Source organism: Cynocephalus volans, chromosome 5 (genome assembly GCF_027409185.1).
Source record: "Cynocephalus volans isolate mCynVol1 chromosome 5, mCynVol1.pri, whole genome shotgun sequence".
Lineage (NCBI taxonomy): Eukaryota > Metazoa > Chordata > Mammalia > Dermoptera > Cynocephalidae > Cynocephalus > Cynocephalus volans.
The window spans coordinates 68,435,369-68,457,978 of NC_084464.1; the positions used below are offsets into that span (position 1 = coordinate 68,435,369).

General features: G+C 35.2%; 1 protein-coding gene across 1 annotated transcript in view; it reads right to left on the bottom strand.

The window, feature by feature from the left end:
* Positions 1 to 22,610, bottom strand: part of KHDRBS2 (KH RNA binding domain containing, signal transduction associated 2) — a 556,728-nt gene that overhangs the window by 250,294 nt on the left and 283,824 nt on the right. Inside the window, exon 4 of the mRNA XM_063097985.1 lies at positions 18,451 to 18,597. Coding sequence (XP_062954055.1) covers positions 18,451 to 18,597 — 147 coding nt within the window. The remainder of the gene's footprint in view (positions 1 to 18,450; positions 18,598 to 22,610) is intronic.

Genomic DNA, 22,610 nt, shown 5'->3' on the forward strand with positions numbered 1-22,610 from the left:
TGATACTTTCTACAATATTGCTGTTAAATAAAGGATAATTCAGAAGCAATAGACATTTTGAATCTTAGATTAATAAAAATGTGACTAGCTTACAGTGGTGGGTTTCATAAAATAAACAGAAAAGGTCATATCTGTAACATTGAAACAAAAAGCACTATGTCTGTATAAACAAAACCCCAAATTCAGTTGCAGATAAATTATTCTAGGCATTTTAACAAACTTGCTGTATGAAAATCACCAATTTTATTCCCTCTACATAAATTAAGTTTTGATAAGAGTTATATACATTTGAGAGCAAATTTTCAGCCAGAAGGCTCAATCTTAATGAGTAAAGAGTAGGAGAAATACATCGAGAGCTTCTTGTTCAGAGTAAGATGGAGTAAGCGCACCCCACAATGTTTCGCCCACTGAATGCATGAAGCAGTTATGTGAAGACTCTAAAAGATAAATAGCCTCCTGCAGATTGGGAAAGAAGATCACAATCTGAAATACCACTGAACTGGTGGTAAGTTTATCACTTTTGCCTTTTCCTTATTCCCTGGCCTGAACTCAAGTCAGTCTTTAATTTGGAAGTAAGCATTGTCATGGATAAAAAGAAACCTGAGAGGAATTTTCCCTCTGAGTTTCCAAGAAGGTGAGCATTATACTATGCTAAGTTTTATTCAGTGATTCATCCAATAATTATTTACTGAGTGCTTACTATGGCCAGGCATTTTTCTTATCTATGGTGATAGTCAAGAAATAGCATAGACAGAGATCACTGGATTGTACATTCTAGTAGAGGAGACAGACGAGAAGCAGTAAATATAATAATTAGGCACATTATATGGTGGTTTAGATGTTGATGAATGCTTTATAAAATGATAAGACAATACAGCAGGGTAAGAGGAATCAGGAGTGCTGGCAGGGGGAACAAGATGTTTTAAGTAGAACCCATTGAAAAAAATGACACCTGAATGAGGATTTGAAAAAGGCGAGGAAGCCTACAGTGCTGAATCAGGGGAGGGGCAGGGAGGCTTTCCATACAGAGGATCAGCCCCTTCAAAGGCCCTAAGGCCCTAAGGAGGGAGCAAGCCTCACTTGCTCAAGGCAAAGTGAGCAGGTTAGAGTTGCTGGAGCAGAGGGAACAAAGAAAAGAGTCATAGGACATGAGGTCACAGAGAAATCCTATTGCCCACCCTACAGAGCATTGAAGGTTATTATAAATTCTTTAGCTTTTACTCAGCATGAAGCAGAGAGCCAGTGCAGGGCTTTGAGCATGTGATTGACATGATCTGGTTTACAGTTGAAAAGGGATCCTTCTGGCAACTGTATGGCAAATAGACTACATGGAGGCCATACAATAAATATAATAGCACATTTTATGGCTGTCTTATAAAACATTACTCAAGTAGGACAGTGTAATCACACACAAATATATGTGCGTATATGTATAGAGACACATATATACCTGTGTGTGTGTGTTTGCTCTTTACACAGAACCTACTAGGAGATGTGTTTCATGGAAATTACTCTAGGAAATGTAATTCATGGATTCATTCAAGTTCTAAAGGCAAGCATATCTTATAGGCAATCTTCAATAAACATTATGTCTCACAACTAAGTTTTGATAGGAATTGGGCAGCTGAGTGTCTGAGTTTATAATCTCTGGCAGGATCTGAAGAGCAGGTCTATGGAGTTGCCAGTCAAAAGTATAACTACATGCTTTGAAAGTTTATGGTTAAGTTAAAAATATCTGGTCTTTAGACTGACTGATACATGGCTAGTTTTGGTTATCACTGATTTACAGAAGCAATAGTGACAAAATAAGTAAGGGGATTCCCTAGGATGCCTGCCTTGGTAGAAAGAAACATGGCCTTTCCTTTTGACCAGCTTGTGATGAAGCATTTATTGCGGGCACATTCAAGATTATTCTCAAGAAAACTACTGCTCTAACACATGGACAAAATAGCATGTGTGGCCCCCAGTTCTGTGCTCAATCACGGTGGTTCCCAATGCATGGGCCACAGACCCTAAGGTATCAGATTTTTTTGTGGGAGTGGTCAAGGTTTCGCAAAGGTATTTGCACATCTATATCTGCATGTGAATTTTACCTTATAACTGATATGAAAGTACAACTACTACATTGTGGAAGATTCATTAAATTACCCAACATTAAACACGTTTAAAATTTGTGAGGCTCTTTTCATAGTTAGAGGCTACTCACAATCAATAAATTATGATATGTTTGGAGAATACCTCTCAAATACGATCATTTTCATAATTGATTTCATCTTTGCTTTCTGACAAAAATTACGTAGTAAAGATAGTTACCTAGGTCAGGTAACTCTTAGATTGTGACAATAAAATATCATGCCAATTTTATACAAATCAAATGCACAATCTATATCCTACCAGCTCTCAATGTGGAATATCAGCTCCAGAAGTCTAGATTTTCAATTTATGAAAAGGGAAGCTAATATACATTTTAAATATGATATCAAATTTGTGAATAAGTCTTCCTTTGGCTGGAATTATGACTGAAGAGAAATGACTTTTAGTGCTAAGCTTGTTTGTTGACCATTATGTTCTTATCTTTCCTAAAGGTAACCACAGACTTGTTAATGGCCAAACACCACTTCAGCTGGTTACTATTTAGTAGTGAAATAAAACATGGTAGTAAACATGGTCGTAGGGAGCACTGGTGCAGTCACTAACACATGCCAAGCAAGTAGTACTACACATGAATTTGGTTACCTAAGGCTATGTTCTCAGCATGAGATGAAGTTGTGGTTTAAGGTAATTACAAATTATGGGTATTGAGAGTTGCAGAATATGCTACCAAAACATCAGCAATGGCATTTTAATAATCTTAATGAACTCCTGGGAATACAGAAATTTCAGCATGAGGTAAATACCATCATTGTAAGAATTCACTTTCCAAAAGGTGAAATCTTGCTGTAACATAACATTTTCTGAATATGTTGAGAAAGAATGAGATCATTTCCTGAGCAAAGGGATATTGGCCAAATATTGTAAACACCGGGTTTTAAAAAATTCAGCTTTTTTTACAGTCGGATCTCTCAGAGCCTTTAAAATAGTCATTCAGGCTGTGAATCTCTAGGAGGGAAGTACTGAAGGCAGAATTTTCTAAACTTAATGGACCACAGGGACCCTCTGGCTTTTTCTTTTTCCACAGACCACTGTGTGGAATGAATGTGCCACAGAACATTTTGGGAAATGATACTCTAATCCAATCTAAATTAAAGAAAGTTCTCTAATACAGTCTTATAGGGACACATAAGCTGCAGAACCTTACAGGTTTCTCCTCATCCCCCACGTTTTGCTGTTAAAGCCTGTATATGGGCCTTGATAATTTCATGTGAAAGTTTTTCTTTCTTTAATAACTAAAGAAGATAACATATTCTGTGGTCTATAAATTAAAATAATTTCTTGGCAGTATTTTAAAAAGTAAGGCTCAGGAAAATATGGCTCTTCCTTTACCTAACTATAGAAGCTTATCCATTTAAAAAAAAAAAAAAAAAAAAAAAAAGACAACTTTTAAGAATCTCATTCTATGCCCTATGAAATGATCAATGTGAATTGTTTTCCAATTGAATTTATGCAGTGTAATGATACCTAAAGATAGACTATAGATCCATAAATGTACTTCTTTCCCCTTGATATATTGCAGTAAAAAATATTGAACCTCATTGTATTGCAGCTTATTACCACACAGATTCACTTACAGAAGAAAATCAGAGAGAAGCTAAAAGATCTATCATTATTTTTTATCAAAATTGGTGCTATAGAGGGACAATGCTAGTCTATAGGAACCCACACACATCATACATACATTCATTTATGTGGCAGAAGAATTTCTGGCAAATGCAAAACTTCAGTTAAATATTTTTAACCTGTTCACATTGTAAGAGGTTATTCCTATGGATCGATATATATTGAGGCTGATAGTGCATGTAGCAGAATCAGGCAGCCTGGGGCTTGTAAAGTATAATCTTGCTTTAATTTCTGACATAAGGGTGTTGGGTTTCTTAGGGAAGAAAGTACAGACATACTTGCAAACAGCATATCCACTGTCAATTCATACTTTTCCCTAACATATTAGATCTGCACTTGTATATTAGTCAGTCAAAGTTTTAATTTCTGAGAACAAACTGATTGATTTCTGAACAGTAAACATTTTATTCTCCTTGAAAACAACAGCTTATTATTACTCGTCATGATTGGATTTTTGATTTTTTTTAAAAAGTCCCTTCTTATGAATTTAATTAGCTAATGTGATTTACAGACATTGAGTTATCTAAAAAAATAAATTAAGGAATCATTGAATTGGTTTAGCTTTCAAGTGATTCTGACATTCTAGTTGTAACATAAATAGCAAATGAATGAGCTAAAGAGAAGTGGCAGAAATGTGCTTCAAAAGAAAACCATTTAAACAGATTTCCACACAGGTGTTTAGGCAAAAATAGAGTCTGTCAACATGATAAAAAATATCTTAAGTCAAATATCTGTACATTTTGTTCTGCACATGGGTAAACATCTGGATACCTAGAAATATTCAAATATTTAAATATTTTAATGTTTCACTTTATATTGCATTACACAGTACATGTAATTCATAAATACATGTATCGTGGAGAATTTGTGCATTTTGTGGAGAATTTGTTAATATTTGCACTTGGATGAGGGTAAGCTAAGTATTGTTGCTATTTGGAAAAGGGGAGTTTGATGTTGACTTCCTAAAGTTGAGATGAAAAAATAAAAGAGAAATGCTGCAATCAAGTGACAGGAACCCAAAGGGATTTTCCACTCCCCTCTGTGAGGGTTTTGGGTTTGCCACGTGCCAGGGGCCAGCTTAGGGGCACTTGAAACCTCTGCCCCCAAAATCAATCATAGCCTTTAAAGGTCTGGAAGCTTGAAGGTCATGAGAAGAGGTAAGAGGGACCAGATTCCGGACTGCTGCAGGTATGGCCCAGAGTGAGGCCTGGAAGGAGGACAGGAGAATTTTAGGCTTCCTGCTCTTTCCTGGTTTCTAAGTATTTGCAGCAGATCACAAAAGTCAAGTGCGGTTTGAAGAGATGTACTGTTTTCAGGTTAATATTACTTTCTGCAGTTATTATTATTATTTTTTTTACCCCCTAAAGCCCCATATTCAATGCAGGCAAATGGAGAGTAAAGAGCAAGGGAGGATTATTTTCCAAATTGTCTGGATGTGAGGTAGTGGACAATCTGATATTCTAAAGACAGTCACTCTGTACCAACACAGGCTATTTCTTCTTTCGTTATCATTTTTTACAATTTATTTTTATTTCCAAAGAATCAGAAATGAATGTATGATATACAGATATGGATATTCTATACAGAGGTAAAATTTTCCTATTTTAGAGCGTAGGTTAACGCATTTTCTTGCAGAGAAGAGAGCAATGGGACTACTGATATTTTGATGGATAATGTTTAGAGAATCACTTTAGTTGGAAGTGGAAGTTTGAGTGACTGCAATAAATTGATCTAAAATACAATAGACAGTCCATAGTCAAGTTTCTTCACCTTTATGTATAGCTTTTATAATGAGCTCCATTTCCAGATTTTATTACTTAGATAAGAAGTTTAGGGTCAGTAGGCAGAAGACATTAAAGCCTTATATTTATTCAGAGTGTACAGGTTTTTATTCCTGTTCCATCAGACTAAGTATTACGATTGATATTGGGGGAAAAGAAGTCTCTGGATGAAATACATTATAAATGTACTATAATTGATGTAGCATTTGTATCATGCTTAAAATGAAATTTGGAAATGAGAATTATATTGAAAGGCAATGAATTACAATCTGGTGGTAAAATTACCTCATTATAAGATAAAATATTCATTCATTTAAGAAGATAAACTGTAAGAAAACGTACTTTTCTATTATAACTATCTTCAGATTGTTTGCGGCAAAATGACCTGTGCTTTTCAATACAGAACATTTAATTTTCTAATATAGAATAAATTCAGCATTTTAATGCAGTTTTAGTCATGCATTTTTATATGTCCTTCTCTAATACTAAGACTTTGATGTTTCTAGTGGAAGGCCCCTTAATCTTGGATCCACGAATGTGAATGGACTTTTATGTACCGTGTAATGTGTATGTGCATTTTCCTAGGCAGAGTAAAGGTTTCCAGAAATTTCATCTGATTCGCAAAGTGATCTCAAAGTGATCAATAATCCACCTGGTAGTAGAAAATACAAATTACACAATATCTTATGAAGCCAAAGTCCTTAGGATATCATGTGATGTGACAGCCCAATTCTTAATACTGTCACTAGTCACATAGCAGTCAACAGTACCCTGTAACTATTCTAACTCTGACTTCATTTTTTTGAAATGTGGGTTTCAAGAGTCCTAAGATTCCATGAAACGATTGAAATAAGATGAGTATTCCTGGCTCAGAAATTTCATTTTTTTCTTGCTTCTTGCTTCTTCCTAGCCTGTATTTAAGGAAAACATTTCCCTAAATGGTATCATAGTCAGAAATGCTCATTTATTCACATATTTACAATTTGTAAAAAACAAGATGATTTAAACAGTGTTAAGAACATATTTGGGCAATTTATTAAACAATTCCTAATACATATTTATTAAATAGATGTGATAGTGTTATGAGGTATGATCTCTAAAAATTATGTACATTTTTTAATTGGGATGAATTTTAAAGGAAAATAGTGTTTGTTCTATTTTCTTTTAAAATTTTTAAATTATCCTGTTCAGTTAAAGTCACACAAATATGGCAAGTCACATGAAGTTACAATAGTGTGCCATATTTGAATTATTAGACTTAAGTAAGATTTCTTTCCCCTATATTTACAAAAAATATATAGGTAGATGGGTCCAATGACATTTAAGAAAGAAAAAGAAGGAAGGAAGAGAGGCAGGCAGGCAGGAAAAAGGAAAGGAAGAAAGGAATGAAGAAAGGAAGGTAAGGAGGGAGGAAGGGAAAAAAGTGAAAAAAGAAATACTTTATGATAACAGTAAATCATAGTACATCTGTGAAATGTGAGGCAGAAAAGAATAAGATTTATTTGAAAGTGCTTTACAATTTAAGCCAATTTTTCAAGCTATACGCCTTGAATCAGTAATCACAGATATATGCAAGAATGAGAACAAGAGGGAGCAGTGGGAGCTGAGGCTGAAAAGAGAGATTTCAAGGACCAGGAAGGAAAGGAGGGGACAAGAGCTGTCTGGAAAACCCAAGTTCAGAGGAGTCACTAAGCGTGAGTGAGTGGAAGTCGTGAAGCAGAGGAAGATGGGAGTGCAGGGAAGGAGGCAGCTGGGAAGGAGTTGAGAAGTGAACAGAGACACAGACAAAGTAGATCATTTGATGATGAAGATGCTTCTCAGATTCCCTACACTGCCCAGGACCCACAGTGCAGTCTGTGAGGTCCTGCATGTTACTATTTTTCCTGCTACTAAGATTTCCATGAGAATATGCCTCCTCTCTCCGAATACGTACACACACACATAGATGTGTACACACACACACACACATATTGAAAATACACCCCTTCCCTCTACCCCCTCCATAGTGTATGGAATACTAGTTAAATCTAAAACTTCGCTACTCAGGTAAAAAAACCCTGAAGCTACAGAATGGTAATTTCAAATAGATAGTATTTTTTTTTATTCCTGAGAATAACCAATGCTGTATATTTATTACTGTGTCAGTCCTTCTTTTCCTTCTGCAGTCTAGTTTCTAAATATATTTTAATACATCTTACTATTAGCCATTACTACTAATTGCGAGAATGACCACACTATAATGTAAGGAGGCATCAGCCTCCTTCTAGAGATGACAGGGTATTCCTTAGAGTGTCTGGAAATGTATGATTTCAACACAGTTATTTTCATGCTTGTACTCCTACCACAGAAGTTCTGTCACACACACCTCACCTATGTTTAAAATAACTGCAAAGTGCTTTCATCAAGGGGTACAATGTGTTTGTGCCATGAAAATGAGAAAGTGAAAACATGGAAGAGTTCCCCAAACCAAACAGATTTTTGAAATTGTTATTGAATTAAAAAATGTGCAGGAAAAACTGCACCTGCTTTACCACTAAAAATAATATTGGCAAATGCTTACTAAATGATAATAAGTCCAGAGTTGTCTACATGACAAGAAATAGGCATTATATGATGCTCTAAATATGGAGGAGCCTAATGCTAATTACATAACCATCACCACCTGCAAGTGATTTTTTTAGTCCTCTCCACTACAGTATGAACCGTCTTATAGCATCCGAGCCTTCATATTTTGATAATTTCCCTGATGAGGAGGCATCCAGTCCATCACCCTTTTGTGGCCTGACCTTGGGTAGTTCAGGTAACCACGCTGGTCTTTAGTATCCTCACTGGTAAAATGAGGGTTAGATTCCACGAATGGTTTTCAAAAGACCATCTTTGGAACACTATGTCTCTGAAAATCTTTTAGTGGATTGGCAAAAACTGAAGTATTTTCCAGTATTTTCTTCCCAACCATTAATGCTTAAATTGTTTTAGAAACCTATTAATTGTTCTGAGCTTATTCCTTCCAGCTCTACAATTATATGAATGAGTCTATATAGGCCTGGGGATAAATGCTCTTATATAGAAAATGTTTTCTATGACAAAGTGGGATGGACTTAATTCCAGTGTAGCAGGGCATCTAAATAAAGAATTTTTGGAAACAAGATTATCTTTGTTCATAGAACCTGAGGTTGATAAAGTCGTTCTTAAAGAGGTGATTTGTGTATTGCCATGCTTTGGTAGCACAGCTTTCTGACATCGATGGTTGCTTATAAATTATCTTTCTAAAGCTTCTCAAATTCCTCAAATAAAAAGTAGAGTAGGAATAAGAAGGAAAAGGGTAAAATGTTACTCATCTTAGGAAAATATGCTAATACCAGATGGTATGTTTTATCCCCCAGTTTGCCCTGCATAACAGACAAGACCAGTAAGATTTGGTGAGATTATTATAAGAATCTGTGTGCTCAAAATTTATTTGGACCTGAGCAAAGAAATACTAGTTGGAGAATGTAGAATCCTAGATGAGAGATCTGGTTGAAAGAAACATCATACAGAGTCTCTTAAAATTCTACTATATTTACTATATGATACATAAGATATTATATATAATATGTAATATACCATAAAATATTATTGTCTCATTATGTAATTCTATTATTATTGTCATAAGAGAGCAACTAAAATTTTTATATTACAGCAGACAAGCCCTAAAATTCCAAACCTCAGAACAGAGAAAATGAAGAAAGTGAACGAAGTCTATCTGAAAAGTGGCAGCAATCTAAAAGCGAGCAGGTTTTCAAAAATCACAACTGATTTGTTATGTAAATAGAAATACTATAAATGATAATTTTTATGCATTTATAGTACCATATAGTCTTTGCAATTGATTAACAAAAAATTACACTATTACCACCATCATACATCAGTAATTCATCAGTTCAATCCCACGTTACTTGATTGGGTAATTTGGAGGAAAATTTCTCGTTTGCATGAATAAAGTGAAGAGCTGATTAGTTAAAAATGACTGCATATTTTCAGTCTCTTTCAGACACATTTGAAACAATCTCACCATTTTACATATTCACTTTTGTAGGAACAGAAATATCCATCCTTCTTAATTAATGTTAGAAGCAACAACAAAAAGATTAGAGGTCCCTGAATTCCTTTAAGCAAATTAAATATTTTTTATTTTTATACTCTGCATGTCAGGGTATACTCTTGAATACCAGATATTTAATTAATTAAATGATAATAACTTTTAAACTCTCCTCTTTTGTTTTTGCCATTTTATGTGAAAAACTAAGAGCAGCTACAAACAAAATAAGGAAGAAGATGATCCATAAGAGAGATCTCTGCATAATATCAGGGCTTGAAGATAGACTTAAAAAGTCACCCTGTAATATCAGTATTCTTACAATAGTTAGTCATTATTCTCTGATAATTATTGATTGTTTATTTCCAAACAGATTAGAAACACAGAAAGCCAATAGTTAACACCCATTAGAATAGTTAATACCATTCTATTCTTCTATTACTTAATGTAGAAAACAATATGCTGTTTTAAGAACAGCTCTGCTTTGCTATGCCATGCTACTTAGGCTACTTATGTAGTTACACAATCTTGCTCAGCCTCAATCGTCTCATCTGTATAATAAACATTGTACATCCTTCTCAGACTTGTGAGGATGAGAAAAGATAATGTCTACAAGCCACCCACCAGAATGCTTAGCAGGTCATAGATTCTACATAAATGTCACTGTCCCTCCTCTGGAGAAAAATTGACAGGTAAAACGTACACAAAAAGAGTAGAAATAAACCATTAGTATTTTAATAACCTTGTAGGAGATATCTCTGAAATGCAAAGTTAGAATACTTAGAAGACAAGTGGGGAAAAGATTGAAGTGACTTGCCATAAGTAATAGGAGTTACAAGAGGAGAAAAAGGAAAATATAGAGAAAGGAAAATAGACAATAAGGAGAGAATTTCCCTGACAGAAAGACCTGATGTTGCCAACTGAAATAGCTCACTGATTTCCAGGATGGGTTGATGAGAAAAGAGGCAAACCTGAGAATATCTCGGTGGAATGCTTGAACTCTAGGGATGAGGTAAAATAATCTTATAGCTCTCAGAGAGGAAGACCAAATTAAGTACATAAGACCAAGCTCATATGCAACACTGGAAGCAGAAAGATGGTAGAATAGCATCTAGAGATCACAGAGAGAAGACTGCACTGTGAGAATCCCGAGCGCCTCCAAGAGTTCACTCAGCTGAAAGGAAGAAAACAAGTCATTTGAGCATCTGCACCAATTCTGCTAGTCTATCAGTCACATATCGTACCATAGGAAAGTATTTGAAATTAAGACTGGAACCAACCAGACTAACCATATTATCACTTCCCACTCCACCCTCCACAGCCATTCACAAAGCCCTGGGAGCAAGAGAAGCTGGACTATGGAGAAAGTAGGAGATGAACAGACAGATCATACTCCCTTCCTCACTGCTACTCCCCAAACTGAAACTTCAGTCTAAATTTGGGGGAGGAATAGTGCTTTGAACTGGATTTGAAATTGGCATTACAAATTAGAAATAACTGGGCTTCTTAAAACCCGAATTGCCTAAATTAAGACACTTCCTATAGAACAGTGAGTGGAAAGCTATGTTATTTGTTCAAGATGTGATTAAGAAAAAGAAAAAGAGAATGACAGCGGTTACAGAAAAATAAAACCAACTCTGGTTTGAACCACATTGAGTACAGATCATCAGTAAACTATGTGTGCTTTTATTTGAAGGCATCGTTGTACATGTATCCTTACATACGCTGTGCAGAGAGGTTGGAGAGAAGAAACAGGAAGGGAACAAACAAACCCAAACATTAGAGATGAAACAGATGATACATTTCTTTTTTTTTTTTTTTTTTTTTGTCTTTTTCGTGACCGGCACTCAGCCAGTGAGTGCACCGGCCATTTCTATATAGGATCCGAACCCCCGGCGGGAGTGTTGCTGCGCTCCCAGCGCTGCACTCTCCCGAGTGCGCCACGGGCTCGGCCCCAGATGATACATTTCTTAGAGGAAAAGGGATTCTTCCAAGTTCCCTGGGTATCTAGTTTAAATGCTGCTAGAGGAATCAATACATTTTCCATTGTGGCTTGCTAAAAGGAGTTTCAGAGTAGTAAAATGAGATCCGTTAATCAAGGAAGGGCAATTCAAAATAAGCTTACATTGTATCTTACGTAACTGCAAAATTTGCTGTTTAGAAAGTAAGAACTAATTTCTAGAACAAAAGTTGAAGACACATTTCAGAAATACGTTATTTTGCAAAAATAATCAGTTTTAAGATATGCTATTCTCTGTAAGTTTTTCTTGCTCCATTTAAAAAAAATTCAGTATGAAATAGAATCTTCGAGTGTGGCCCATCAACACCTTCAAAAAGCTAATCAAACTGTCTTCCCGTGGTCTCCCCTGCTGTTCTCTCTTTCCCTCTCCCCCTCTCTTTCTCTTTTGCTCTTTCTCATTAGATAACTTACCATTGTCTGTATGGTGGGGGTCTTTGCCAACAATTATTTTTCTGACCCTAAAACTATCATTTTCAGTTTGATCAGTATTGCCTGGTCTATCATTGCCATCACTGTTATTTAACCACATCATACCCAGTCTGGACTCCCATTTCCTACCTCTCTCAAATAAATTCTTTATAATCTTAATCATTTAAATTTTGTAAATAGTTTTCTGGTTCTTAAATTCTAGGAGGTCAGTGGCTGATTAACACAAATTCCTGGTATATAGAATCATGCCTGGCATATATTTGGTGCTTGGAAATATTTGTCGCATAACAGTACCATTTATATTACTTATTTCAAATTTTTTACTCAGTTAAAAATTATACACTAATTTAACAGATTGATTATTGAGCCACTTTTCTGCTTGTGATTCCTCTTTTGTACCAAATTCATCAATAATCATGAGTCTTTTTAGTTGCTTCCATCTATAAAGCTATTTGCAGGTCAGTGTTGGTATATATTTTTTATGCATTTATGTACAAGTGCAGAATTAACATTCAGTAGATGTTTCAAATATAATACAAAATTTATATTTAACCCTCTGAGACCTTTCTTATACTAGAATCTGATAATGTTAAAAGATGAGATTCTTGCCTTGTGGATGAAACTTTTATCCTTAGGGACTACACATCTTTGACAACACAGAGAAAGAACTTTTTTAGGAATACTACTAAGCCTTCATGTTAAGGACTACATATGGAATTTCAAAAGCTGTTCTTTTGTTTGTACTGCCAGCTGATAGGGAAGAAGTAACTCATCAAGACAGAATCAAGGTGCTAATAGAAACAGGAAAATGATGCTGGGCATCTAAAAAGCCATAAAAACTCATGAAAAGAGAGGCCTTGGAGACATCAGAGCTCTAGTATCAAATGAGAACAGAGATAATTAGTGAAATTGCTTCTTAAGATTAAGGGAAGCAGATTATCACATCCTAACTCTGTATTCAGAAATTGTCCCCATCACTATGCAGTGAGCATTTGATTATCTGCACTGATTGGGAGTAAGAAGATACTTGTATTAGGGTTTGTAGGGAAATCACACTCAAATAGTTATTCACTGCTTCTTTTACCTGCCTTTCAGGTTATGTCAATCAATTAGAAATGCTAAAGTGGTCTTAGATTTCAATAATAATAATAATAATAATAATAATAATAATAATAACTTACTACTACAGTTCTGTTCTAAGAACTAATAATGATTTTAGTTCTGTTCAAAGCAAGCCATAGGCCTGTATGATCTGTCACGATTTATCGGGTAAGACGAAATACTCAGTATTAACTGGTTATAAATTTCTCCAAAGAAAAAAAGAATATGATCATAGTGTATAGCAATACAGGAAATATTTCTGAGCGAGTAATAATTACATAACTACATGTGGCTTTGTGCTTACTGCCATTAGCTACCACACTATTAGAATACGGTTAATTAAAGGAAAGAAAAGGAAATTAATTGGTTTTGAAGATAGCAATATGAGGAAACGATCAACGACATTTTAACAACCACAACAATGAAGGAATGCTATCTAGATTGTGGATTCTGCTTCCTTCTCTACATTGAACTTTATTTTTTTATCCTGTACCTGATCATTCTCTTGCTGCCATAGGTAGGATGTTGCTGCCATAAATGCTGATCTACTGCCATCAGCCAGCCAGGATACAACTGTCATCTGCTACCTTTTAGGTCTTGCCATTTATCAATGCTACTTTTGCTGGCTGGTGAGTTTCTAATACATTGTTTTTCCTACATATTCACCTGCCTAAAAGACTGACCAAATTTTCACTTTTTCTCAAATTAAAGCATGAATTCAGGGACAAATTTTTATATTTATCATCTCCCAAAACTTTATAAAAACACTTCAGGGCATGAAAGTCTAGATCTTCCATCTCTTAGACTGAAAAATACCCTGCTTTGCTTTTCTTTTTTTTTTTCTTTTTAACATCTACTTACTTTCCTGTGTGATTGCTATTAGTAACCAGTGTCATTTTCCAATTTCAGAGCTCGGATTACAGTCTTTGAAGAACAGAAGGCAAGAATGTCTTCCATTTGCTTTTACCACAAAGAATAAAGTTTTACTTTTCCTCCATAGTAAGACCCTTGCTAGGTTTCCTATATGGGTTTCCAATATCTCAAACTTGAAATGAAGTAATATGCCCTAATTGCTCCATTTCAAGAATCATGGCTGTTACCAAGACACACATCCAATCTAATGCAGGAAAGAAATAGTCTGGAAAGATCTGTGTTTTTTTCTGTGTTGACTTTACTTAAAGTCTTACATGTAAGACCAGTAAAGGATAAACACACACACACATGCACAGAAAACTTTACATAGGTATAGAAGTTTTATATCCCTTTTCTTTAAATTATATAAACCTCTAGTGATGATTATTAGAGACTTAAGCCAGGCATGACAAATACTTTTCAAGTTCTGTCAACTCTGACAATGTATATTTAAGTGCTGTATGGCATGCTGTGTTGGGAAGATTCCAAGGCCATGACAGGGCTCAGTAGAAAGGAGTATTGCAATCTCTTAATTACATCAGTGACATAGTTATCAGAGAAGGTAACAAAGTAATTTATTTGTTGTCTGTGCCCTAAATCTAATTTCCTGTTTTTGTGAAAACTCCTTCTTTCATTTTTTTTAATGAAAGGTTATATGAACACACAATCAATGAGCAGAATTTTGCTGAATGCTTCATAATTTCTAATTATGAAATAATATGTTTCAACCATGAGTTAATAATTAAGCATTACTAAAACTGACTAATTCAATTTAATTAAAGGTGAGAGTCAGCCAATTTAGGAAAATGAAACACAGTGTCATTATGCTGGGATAACCTACCCACTAGGGTTAAAAAAAGGGCAGTTTGACTGGAAGCGGGGGTTCCCAATTCACAAATTATGATATAAATGTTGTCCCCTAGAGTTGCACAAGACATAACTTGCACAATCATATGTGTCAGTCCTGGCACCTGACCTATAAAAAAAAGGAACAGTATAAAATATAATAATGGCAATATTGACATCTTTACAGCATGTAAATCGAAGAGGAGTGCATTAACATTATTAAAGCATATATTAGTTTAGAATTTTATATCTTTTGTCATTATTCATCAAATAATTTATTTAAGAATCCTAATCTATAAGATAGGTCTTCAAAAAGTTCATGGAAAGACTTGTATTATCATTTAATTCTATTTTCCACTAACTTTTTGAAGTACTCTCATATTTTTAAGATGAATTAACAAATATAAGGAAAACTTTAGTACAGCACCTCTTCAAAGCATAAGAGATTTAAAATTAGAATGCTCAAATTATGATGTTTTACTGACCTGACACTTCTTGTTTTGATAAGACTACAGTATCTGAATGAAGACCAACAGGCTGGAAATTTTCCCCAGGGCAATAATAAATTCTTTTGTCTTTAACCATTCATTTAAAACACTGAAACTGGATTGTTTTCCAATATCCTAAAGCATTCAGACATTTCATGAGGAGTTCTATGTTCTAAAGCTGGGTAGTCTTAGATGATTATAGTCCCTGAACATAGGGCAAGTTCCATAAATCTTGGATAACCAGCAGGATAGAGAGGAAGGTAAACAGCTCTAACCATGGAAAGACACTTCATTTTGCAGAGAAATGATATGTTAGTGGAATTTCAGAGTCCTATCCTACAGTAGCCTTCTGTGTTGATCTAGCATGCCTCTTACTGGTTATAATTCTTCAGCATGATATTTGTAAGTGTCAATGTGCAGGTATGATAGCATTTCTGTGGACTTTAGCAACAAATGTTAAAAGAAACCTGGATCACCAAGTGATCTCATATAGGAAAAAATCAGCAGTTCATTTTTGTCCCTTCTGATTCTGCTGATTGTTGAAGTAGACAGATAAAATCCTTTGCTGGTGCTGAGGCAAGCGAGGCAAATGGGAAAAATGTATCAGGTAGAAGGACTTTCACTGATGGCAAAATGTTCTAATACAACACTGAGAGAGATATATAACGACAGCTCCCATGACATTTATATTCTAGCAGGAAAACCAACAATGAACATGTAAGTAAAATACATATAGTATACCTGAAGGTAATAAGACTTGTAAGGAAGAGAAATAAGTAAAGATCAGGTTGTTGGGGAAAAATTCCCTACAAAGCTAACATTTGAGCTGACACCTGAATGACAAGGAGACAGCTGTGTCAATATTTTGAAGATGAATCTCCAAAGGCCCTTAGTGAGCAGTGAGCCTGCAGTGTTGGATGAACAAAAGCCAGCATATCTGGAACACAATGAGTGAGCAGTTGGTGGTACAGAGATGAAATCACAGAGATAGGCAGGCACAGGTCACACCCACCGACATAAGACTTTCATTCTTCATCTGTGTCTGTATATATGGTGCATCTTGATTGTGGGGTACTACCCCCCAAATGTGACCAAGATGGGTATTATATCCTTCTTTATCACTCCTGATGCCTTTTATTTGGTCATTCCATCAGTCATACTGTCAAACAAATATTTATGGTGCCAGATATGATGCTAAATGATGGCACTACAGTGTTGACCAGGAAAGACAGGGCCTGCGCTGCCCTCATGCAGTATATATTTCAGTGGAGGGGATAAGACAAAACGATTACAAGTACTATGACACCTAAGAAGTGAGCAAGTGAAATGTACTACTGACACTTATAATGAAGGAAGGTTAACCTAGTTTACAACCTGGGTCCAATATATATGTGGTAATGGAATACTATTTTGTCTTACATATTTCACCTCAAAAAGTCATTCCTAGATCTTTCTTTTTACTCTAACAATAGATTAATAACATCCATTTATAGAGTGCTTTATAATTTTCCTAGTCTTCTTCTGTGCATTACTCCATTTAATATTCACAATAACTGTGATAGAGGTAGGTCAATTATAATTATCTTTATTTTGCAAATGAATAAGCTGAAGTTCTGAGAATTTAAATGACTTGTCTATAGTCATAAAATGAGTTAGTAATGTAATACTAGCTTATTCTATAGTATGCACGAAAGTACTTCAAAAAATTCATGGAAAGATTCATATTATGTTTTAATTTTATTTGTCCAGGAACTTTTTGAAGTACCCTCACATGTCACCAGAGATCTGATCTGAGCTAAAGATAGTAAAATTCTTTACTCAATATAGCATGAGGCATTTAGTTTGGAGGCAAAAGGAAGAGAGAACACAGCATCTAATTCTTAATAAATAAAAGATCTATTTACAGAGGTGTTCAGATGAGCACCAGATAATAAACTGCAGAAATTCTGCATGTATATGTAGTTGAAGAATGATCAGAATGATATGGAATTATTCTATAATCTTGTCAGGACAGAAATTATTTTTTAAACTGGTCATATAAATAGATTATGTGGCTAGATCTAGATGCTTTTACATTCTGGAAATTCTCATGTATTTTTCTGTTCCTATTCTTAAAATCACTACCAATCAATGTATCTTACCCTCTGAGTATATTGCTTAGTTTGGAAATCTACAGTTTTTTTTTTTTTTGTGTGTGTGTGTGTGTGTAGACTGATCTTAGCTACTTTCTCTCATTTCTGAAGACTTCTGCCCAGACCTCCAGAAAATTTTGCTCAGCGTTCTCCTCTAATTATCTTATTCCCAGCTGGAAGCCTGATGCCAAGATTTTTATTTGAATGAACTCTTCCTAGAATGCTAAATTACCAACCTTTAGGAAAGCTTCATTCATTTAACCTTCCTTTATTTCACATAAAATCAGTAGAGAATTCTACTCATTATATAACCCTGAATTAGCTGCCTTACTAAACGAATATTCTCTGTTGCCCTCACATAGCTCAGTGAGTTTATATTTTTCCAATTTTTGCTTGAAGTTAATAAATGTCTGGATCTATTAATAATGATTATTTTATACTACATGTTATAATGAGCCAGCACCTGGCATACGATCACATAAAATACATTTGATATTTTAAAATAATATCATTGTTTTATTGCAAATATTGTGGATCTAAATTGCCAACAATACATGTCAAGTGATTAAGACAGAAAAAAGTGTACAACTTTAATTATATATTTGTGTGTATATGTTTGTCTTATTCTACATGGCTATAAATTGGTGCATGGTACACAATGTACTGAAGACAAATACTGCTGGCAAACCATCGCTATTTGAAAACGTGCCAGGTCTTGTGCCAAATGTTTCTTGTATCCTACTTTATCTTAGCTTCATATTGACCCTATGGGTAGATAATTAGTTTGCAACACGAGTTCCTTTCAGAAACATCAGTGAAGATCAAAGGGAAACATTTTTTAAATAGAAACTGATGAGAAACATCTTTGTAAAAAATGAAAAACACTTACAGGAACCAGGAATTTTTTAATCTCTTCCAACGCATGACTCATACGTGAATAAGCTTCCCCAGGTGGAGCAAACACTTCAATTAATACGTGAAGTTCATCACTCAAGTGAGCATATTTGGCTTCCCCACTTTTCCTTAGTTCTTCTTCCTGTGAAAGAGGTTAATTTTAGAAACACAAATCCACTTATTTTGCATTGATTTAACATTTACTGAGCATATGACAAAAGGGCATAATCTAAGCAAATTTTCCAGAAGTAGTAAGAAACCCTTTGAAAATAAAAATCTGCTATGAGCCTTTTAAAGATTTAAAATCATTTTTGAGTGTTTGAAACATTAAAAAAAAAAAAACTGGCATAATTATCATTGACAACAGATTTTAATCAGCTAAGTGAAAACGCTAAACCTCTTTAAATAAGTCATAGAAATGCTATTAACTCTTTAGTGCAAACCACTACTTCCTAAAAGAAAAAGATTGTTTTGTGTCTGATGTGCAGTATTTTGCAGATAACAAGCAAAAGATTATTGCTGTGTTTTTTAAGAAAACCAGAACTTTCTTGCTCCTTTTTGAGAAGTTGTAAAAATGTTACTTGTTCCTGATAAAAGGTGAGCTAGGTATTCAAAACCAAGGCTCATCTCTCAGCCTATGTTCCTGCTGGCCTAGATTATTATCAAGCTTTATACCCACATCTTTTCTATCATTTGCTGCCTTATTTTGATTAATAGGGGTATGTTAAAGGGATGGTGGTTAAAAATTATGTTGGCATGGGTTGTGCATGAGCTACACAGCTTCTGCTTAACCAACAATCCATTTCTCTTCGATGAGATTTTTCGTAGTACTTTACCCAAGCCTTTATTGAAGCCTGATTAACTCAGTACAAGTGCAGAGCAAATCAACATGATACATATATTTTGTTAATGTGTGCTGAGTATTTTATACATATCACCTCTAGTCACAATAACTTGTGCTCATATTCACATATTTCAGATAAGGAAACTAAGGTTAAAGATTTCAATTTTGCTTCAGCAAAACTGGGATTCAAAATCAGCTCATTTTGCAACCAGATTTACATTTTTTTAAGAATTTCAAGGAAGCTTAATTTGGTTAAAAAGTTAACAAATAATATTAATTTAACTAATTAATATAAAATTAATAATAATTAATGTTTTATATTGTCTCCAACAGTTATCAGTGAAAACAGCTAGTAGTTATTTCACTGTATTTCAAAGGATAAAAATAAAGTAACACTTATTTTATGTGGAGATTAAATGGAACAGTGACACAAATAGATCTAAACTAGATAAATGAAAGCAAATTTGCTACTGCTTTTATGTGAGTCAACTGTATGACCTACATGAATGTGTGTGTTTTTCTGATTAGAAATGCCTGTCTCAAAACATGAAAGATCCATGAAGAAGATGGGAAGGTGCCCCTGCTTTCCTATATATACAAACTTCACATACTCAAATATCTCTAATTATAACACTATTCTGCCTGGGAATCTTCTCTTCACTTCTCTAAGCATATTTTCTATGTCTAGGACTTTTTACTTAAGGATTTTTCTTAGTGTCCAATTTTCAGTTTGGGAAGTAGAAGCGGCACTTGACTGAATGAAAATACACTCATGAAGCACAGCAAACATTTCTTTTCTCTTTGGGCCCTGCTGGGATGCAAACTTCTGTTAATTTGGGGCCAGATTGGTTTAGCATAAGTGCTGGATTAGTTAAATCAGAGGTTTCTTGATACTGCTCCTTTCTCATTGCCTCCTACCCCACTTTCCAAAGAGTTATTGAGAGCTACTTCCTAGCCAAATTTTACAAGGTCTGTGTACTTTGAGGTGTGGTATTCAAATGACAATTGGAAACACTTAAGCCTTCTTAGGTATTTCTGAAGTGGAGTCAACAGGCTGATGTTCATGAGTAAATGCAGATTGCCATTCTAAGACAAATTTGTCTTTTCCCAACCCCATCATCCTCTATATAAACAGTTCCGCCCCCATGGTGGAAACCTTAACTAAAGGGAAGCTGTTGACTTGATAGTTTATAAGCCTTTTCTTAAAAAAGACAACCAAACAAAAACAGCCCAGGATGATAGACTTTAATACCGGCATATTTCATGTGCTATCAAAACAAAAAGGAACACAACATGTTACATTAATGTATTTTACATTGGAAGTCTCTGATCCAGGCAGAGGGTTTTAAAACTCAAACAACACCAGGACTGATACGTTGGAGAATCTGAATGAGGGAGAAGTGTGTCTACAGTACCTGGCATGGTCAGGGAGGGATGTTCTCATCTCCAACACTCCGAAATTTGAGATTCTTCTAATGTAGAATGGTTTCTATATGTTTAACCCTCTTAAACATTCATGTAACTAATGCTTTGATATCCTTCAAAGAATAAATCTGCCTGCTTAGAAGTATTTAATGAGTTCTCATAGGTAGTAGTAGCTGATGTAGCAGATGTATCACCCAGTTTTGGTGCTTCAACACATCAAAAGTTTATTTCTTGCCCAGGTACAGTCCCAAACAGGTGTTTGTGATATTTGGACACCTGTTCTCCACAAAGAAACATAAGCATCTAGTCTCTTGACATCCTTTGGTTCCTCCATCTTCACTGTTTTGCAGCCAAGGCTGTTGACAGAGTAAAGAACATGGTGGACAAACTGTGGGAGGTTTCTATAAGACAGGCCTAAACGTAGCATACAGCAGTACTACCTGTGTTCCTCTGGTCATGAGACTGGTGAATGTGGTTGAATGACAATGACATGGGCTGGTGGGTGGCTAGCCAATCTGCCCCTTGAACAGACTGTTCTATAACACAGCAATGCACTGGAATGGCATGGTCAATGGAAATACCATGTGAGCCACATACATAATTCAAAGTATTAAAAATACAAAGAGGGCCGACCCTGTGGCTCACTCGGGAGAGTGCGGCGCTGGGAGTGCAGCAGTGCTGGGAGCGCCAAGGCCGTGGGTTCGGATCCTATATAGGGATGGCCAGTGTGCTCACTGGCTGAGCGTGGTGTGGACGACACCAAGCCAAGGGTTACGATCCCCTTACCGGTCACACACACACAAAAAAATACAAAGAAACTGGTAAAACTAATTTTAATGGTAGATTTTATAAAACAATATAAACAATATTATAGCATGCACAATTAATATAAATTAATGAGATATTTTAAATTCTCATTTCTCTCATGCTAAATCTTTGAATCTAGTGTGTATTTTGTACTTACAGCACATCAAGTTTGGGCTAACCACATTTCAAGTGCTCAAAAGTCACATGCAGCTGGTGACTACCATACTGGACAGCACATTTATAGATTTTTCAGAGGAAACAGGTAAAATATGACAAGAATATTGGCCTTCAGGAGCTTATGGTAAGTTTGGGTGATATAACCAACAAAGAAAATAATCAAAAGAATATATAACTATCCATTTTGCCTGTATCATGAGTAGGAAGCAATAAAAGGGGGAGGGAGTATTTTAAACATAAATTCAGAGAAATTATTTTTCAGGAAGAGTCAAACATTCCATATAAGCATCCTCATCCTCAGGTGAAGAAATTGAGGTCCTCAGATATTAAGCAATTTCCCAGGGGTCACAGAATTAATGAGGATTGGAGCCAGGACTCAGTAGAATAATGCAGTTTTCAAAGAAGAAAAATTAACCCAGAAGAATCTATCATGAGCAACCACTGGCTGTTTTCAAAACAAGATTTTTATATCTTTGAAAGTGTGTTATGTATGAACTCATCCATTGAGGTGACTCTTGACAAAGCAAAATTTCTTAAGATTTAGTGTCTCCATCTGTGAAATTAATATAATAATATATAGCTCACAGGATTTTGTGAGTTTTGAGAAAATTGAAGAACATTTTATATACTAGAAATTCTACACAAACGTATCATTATTGTTACTAGTAGTATCACTGTTATAATTTTTTATATTCTTAAGTAGTACTATTACGATATTGTTTGATTGTTTCAACAGAGACCAAAGTAAGTGAGACTTAAACAAGTAGCAGAGTTCTCTCTCTTGCAAGTGCAAGTCCAAGCTGACTGTAGCTAGAGGGGCAGGTGGCTCTTCTCTGTCTTCTGATCCAGGGATCCACATTCCCTCTCTCTTAAATCAAGTGGGCCCTAGGACGTCATCCTCA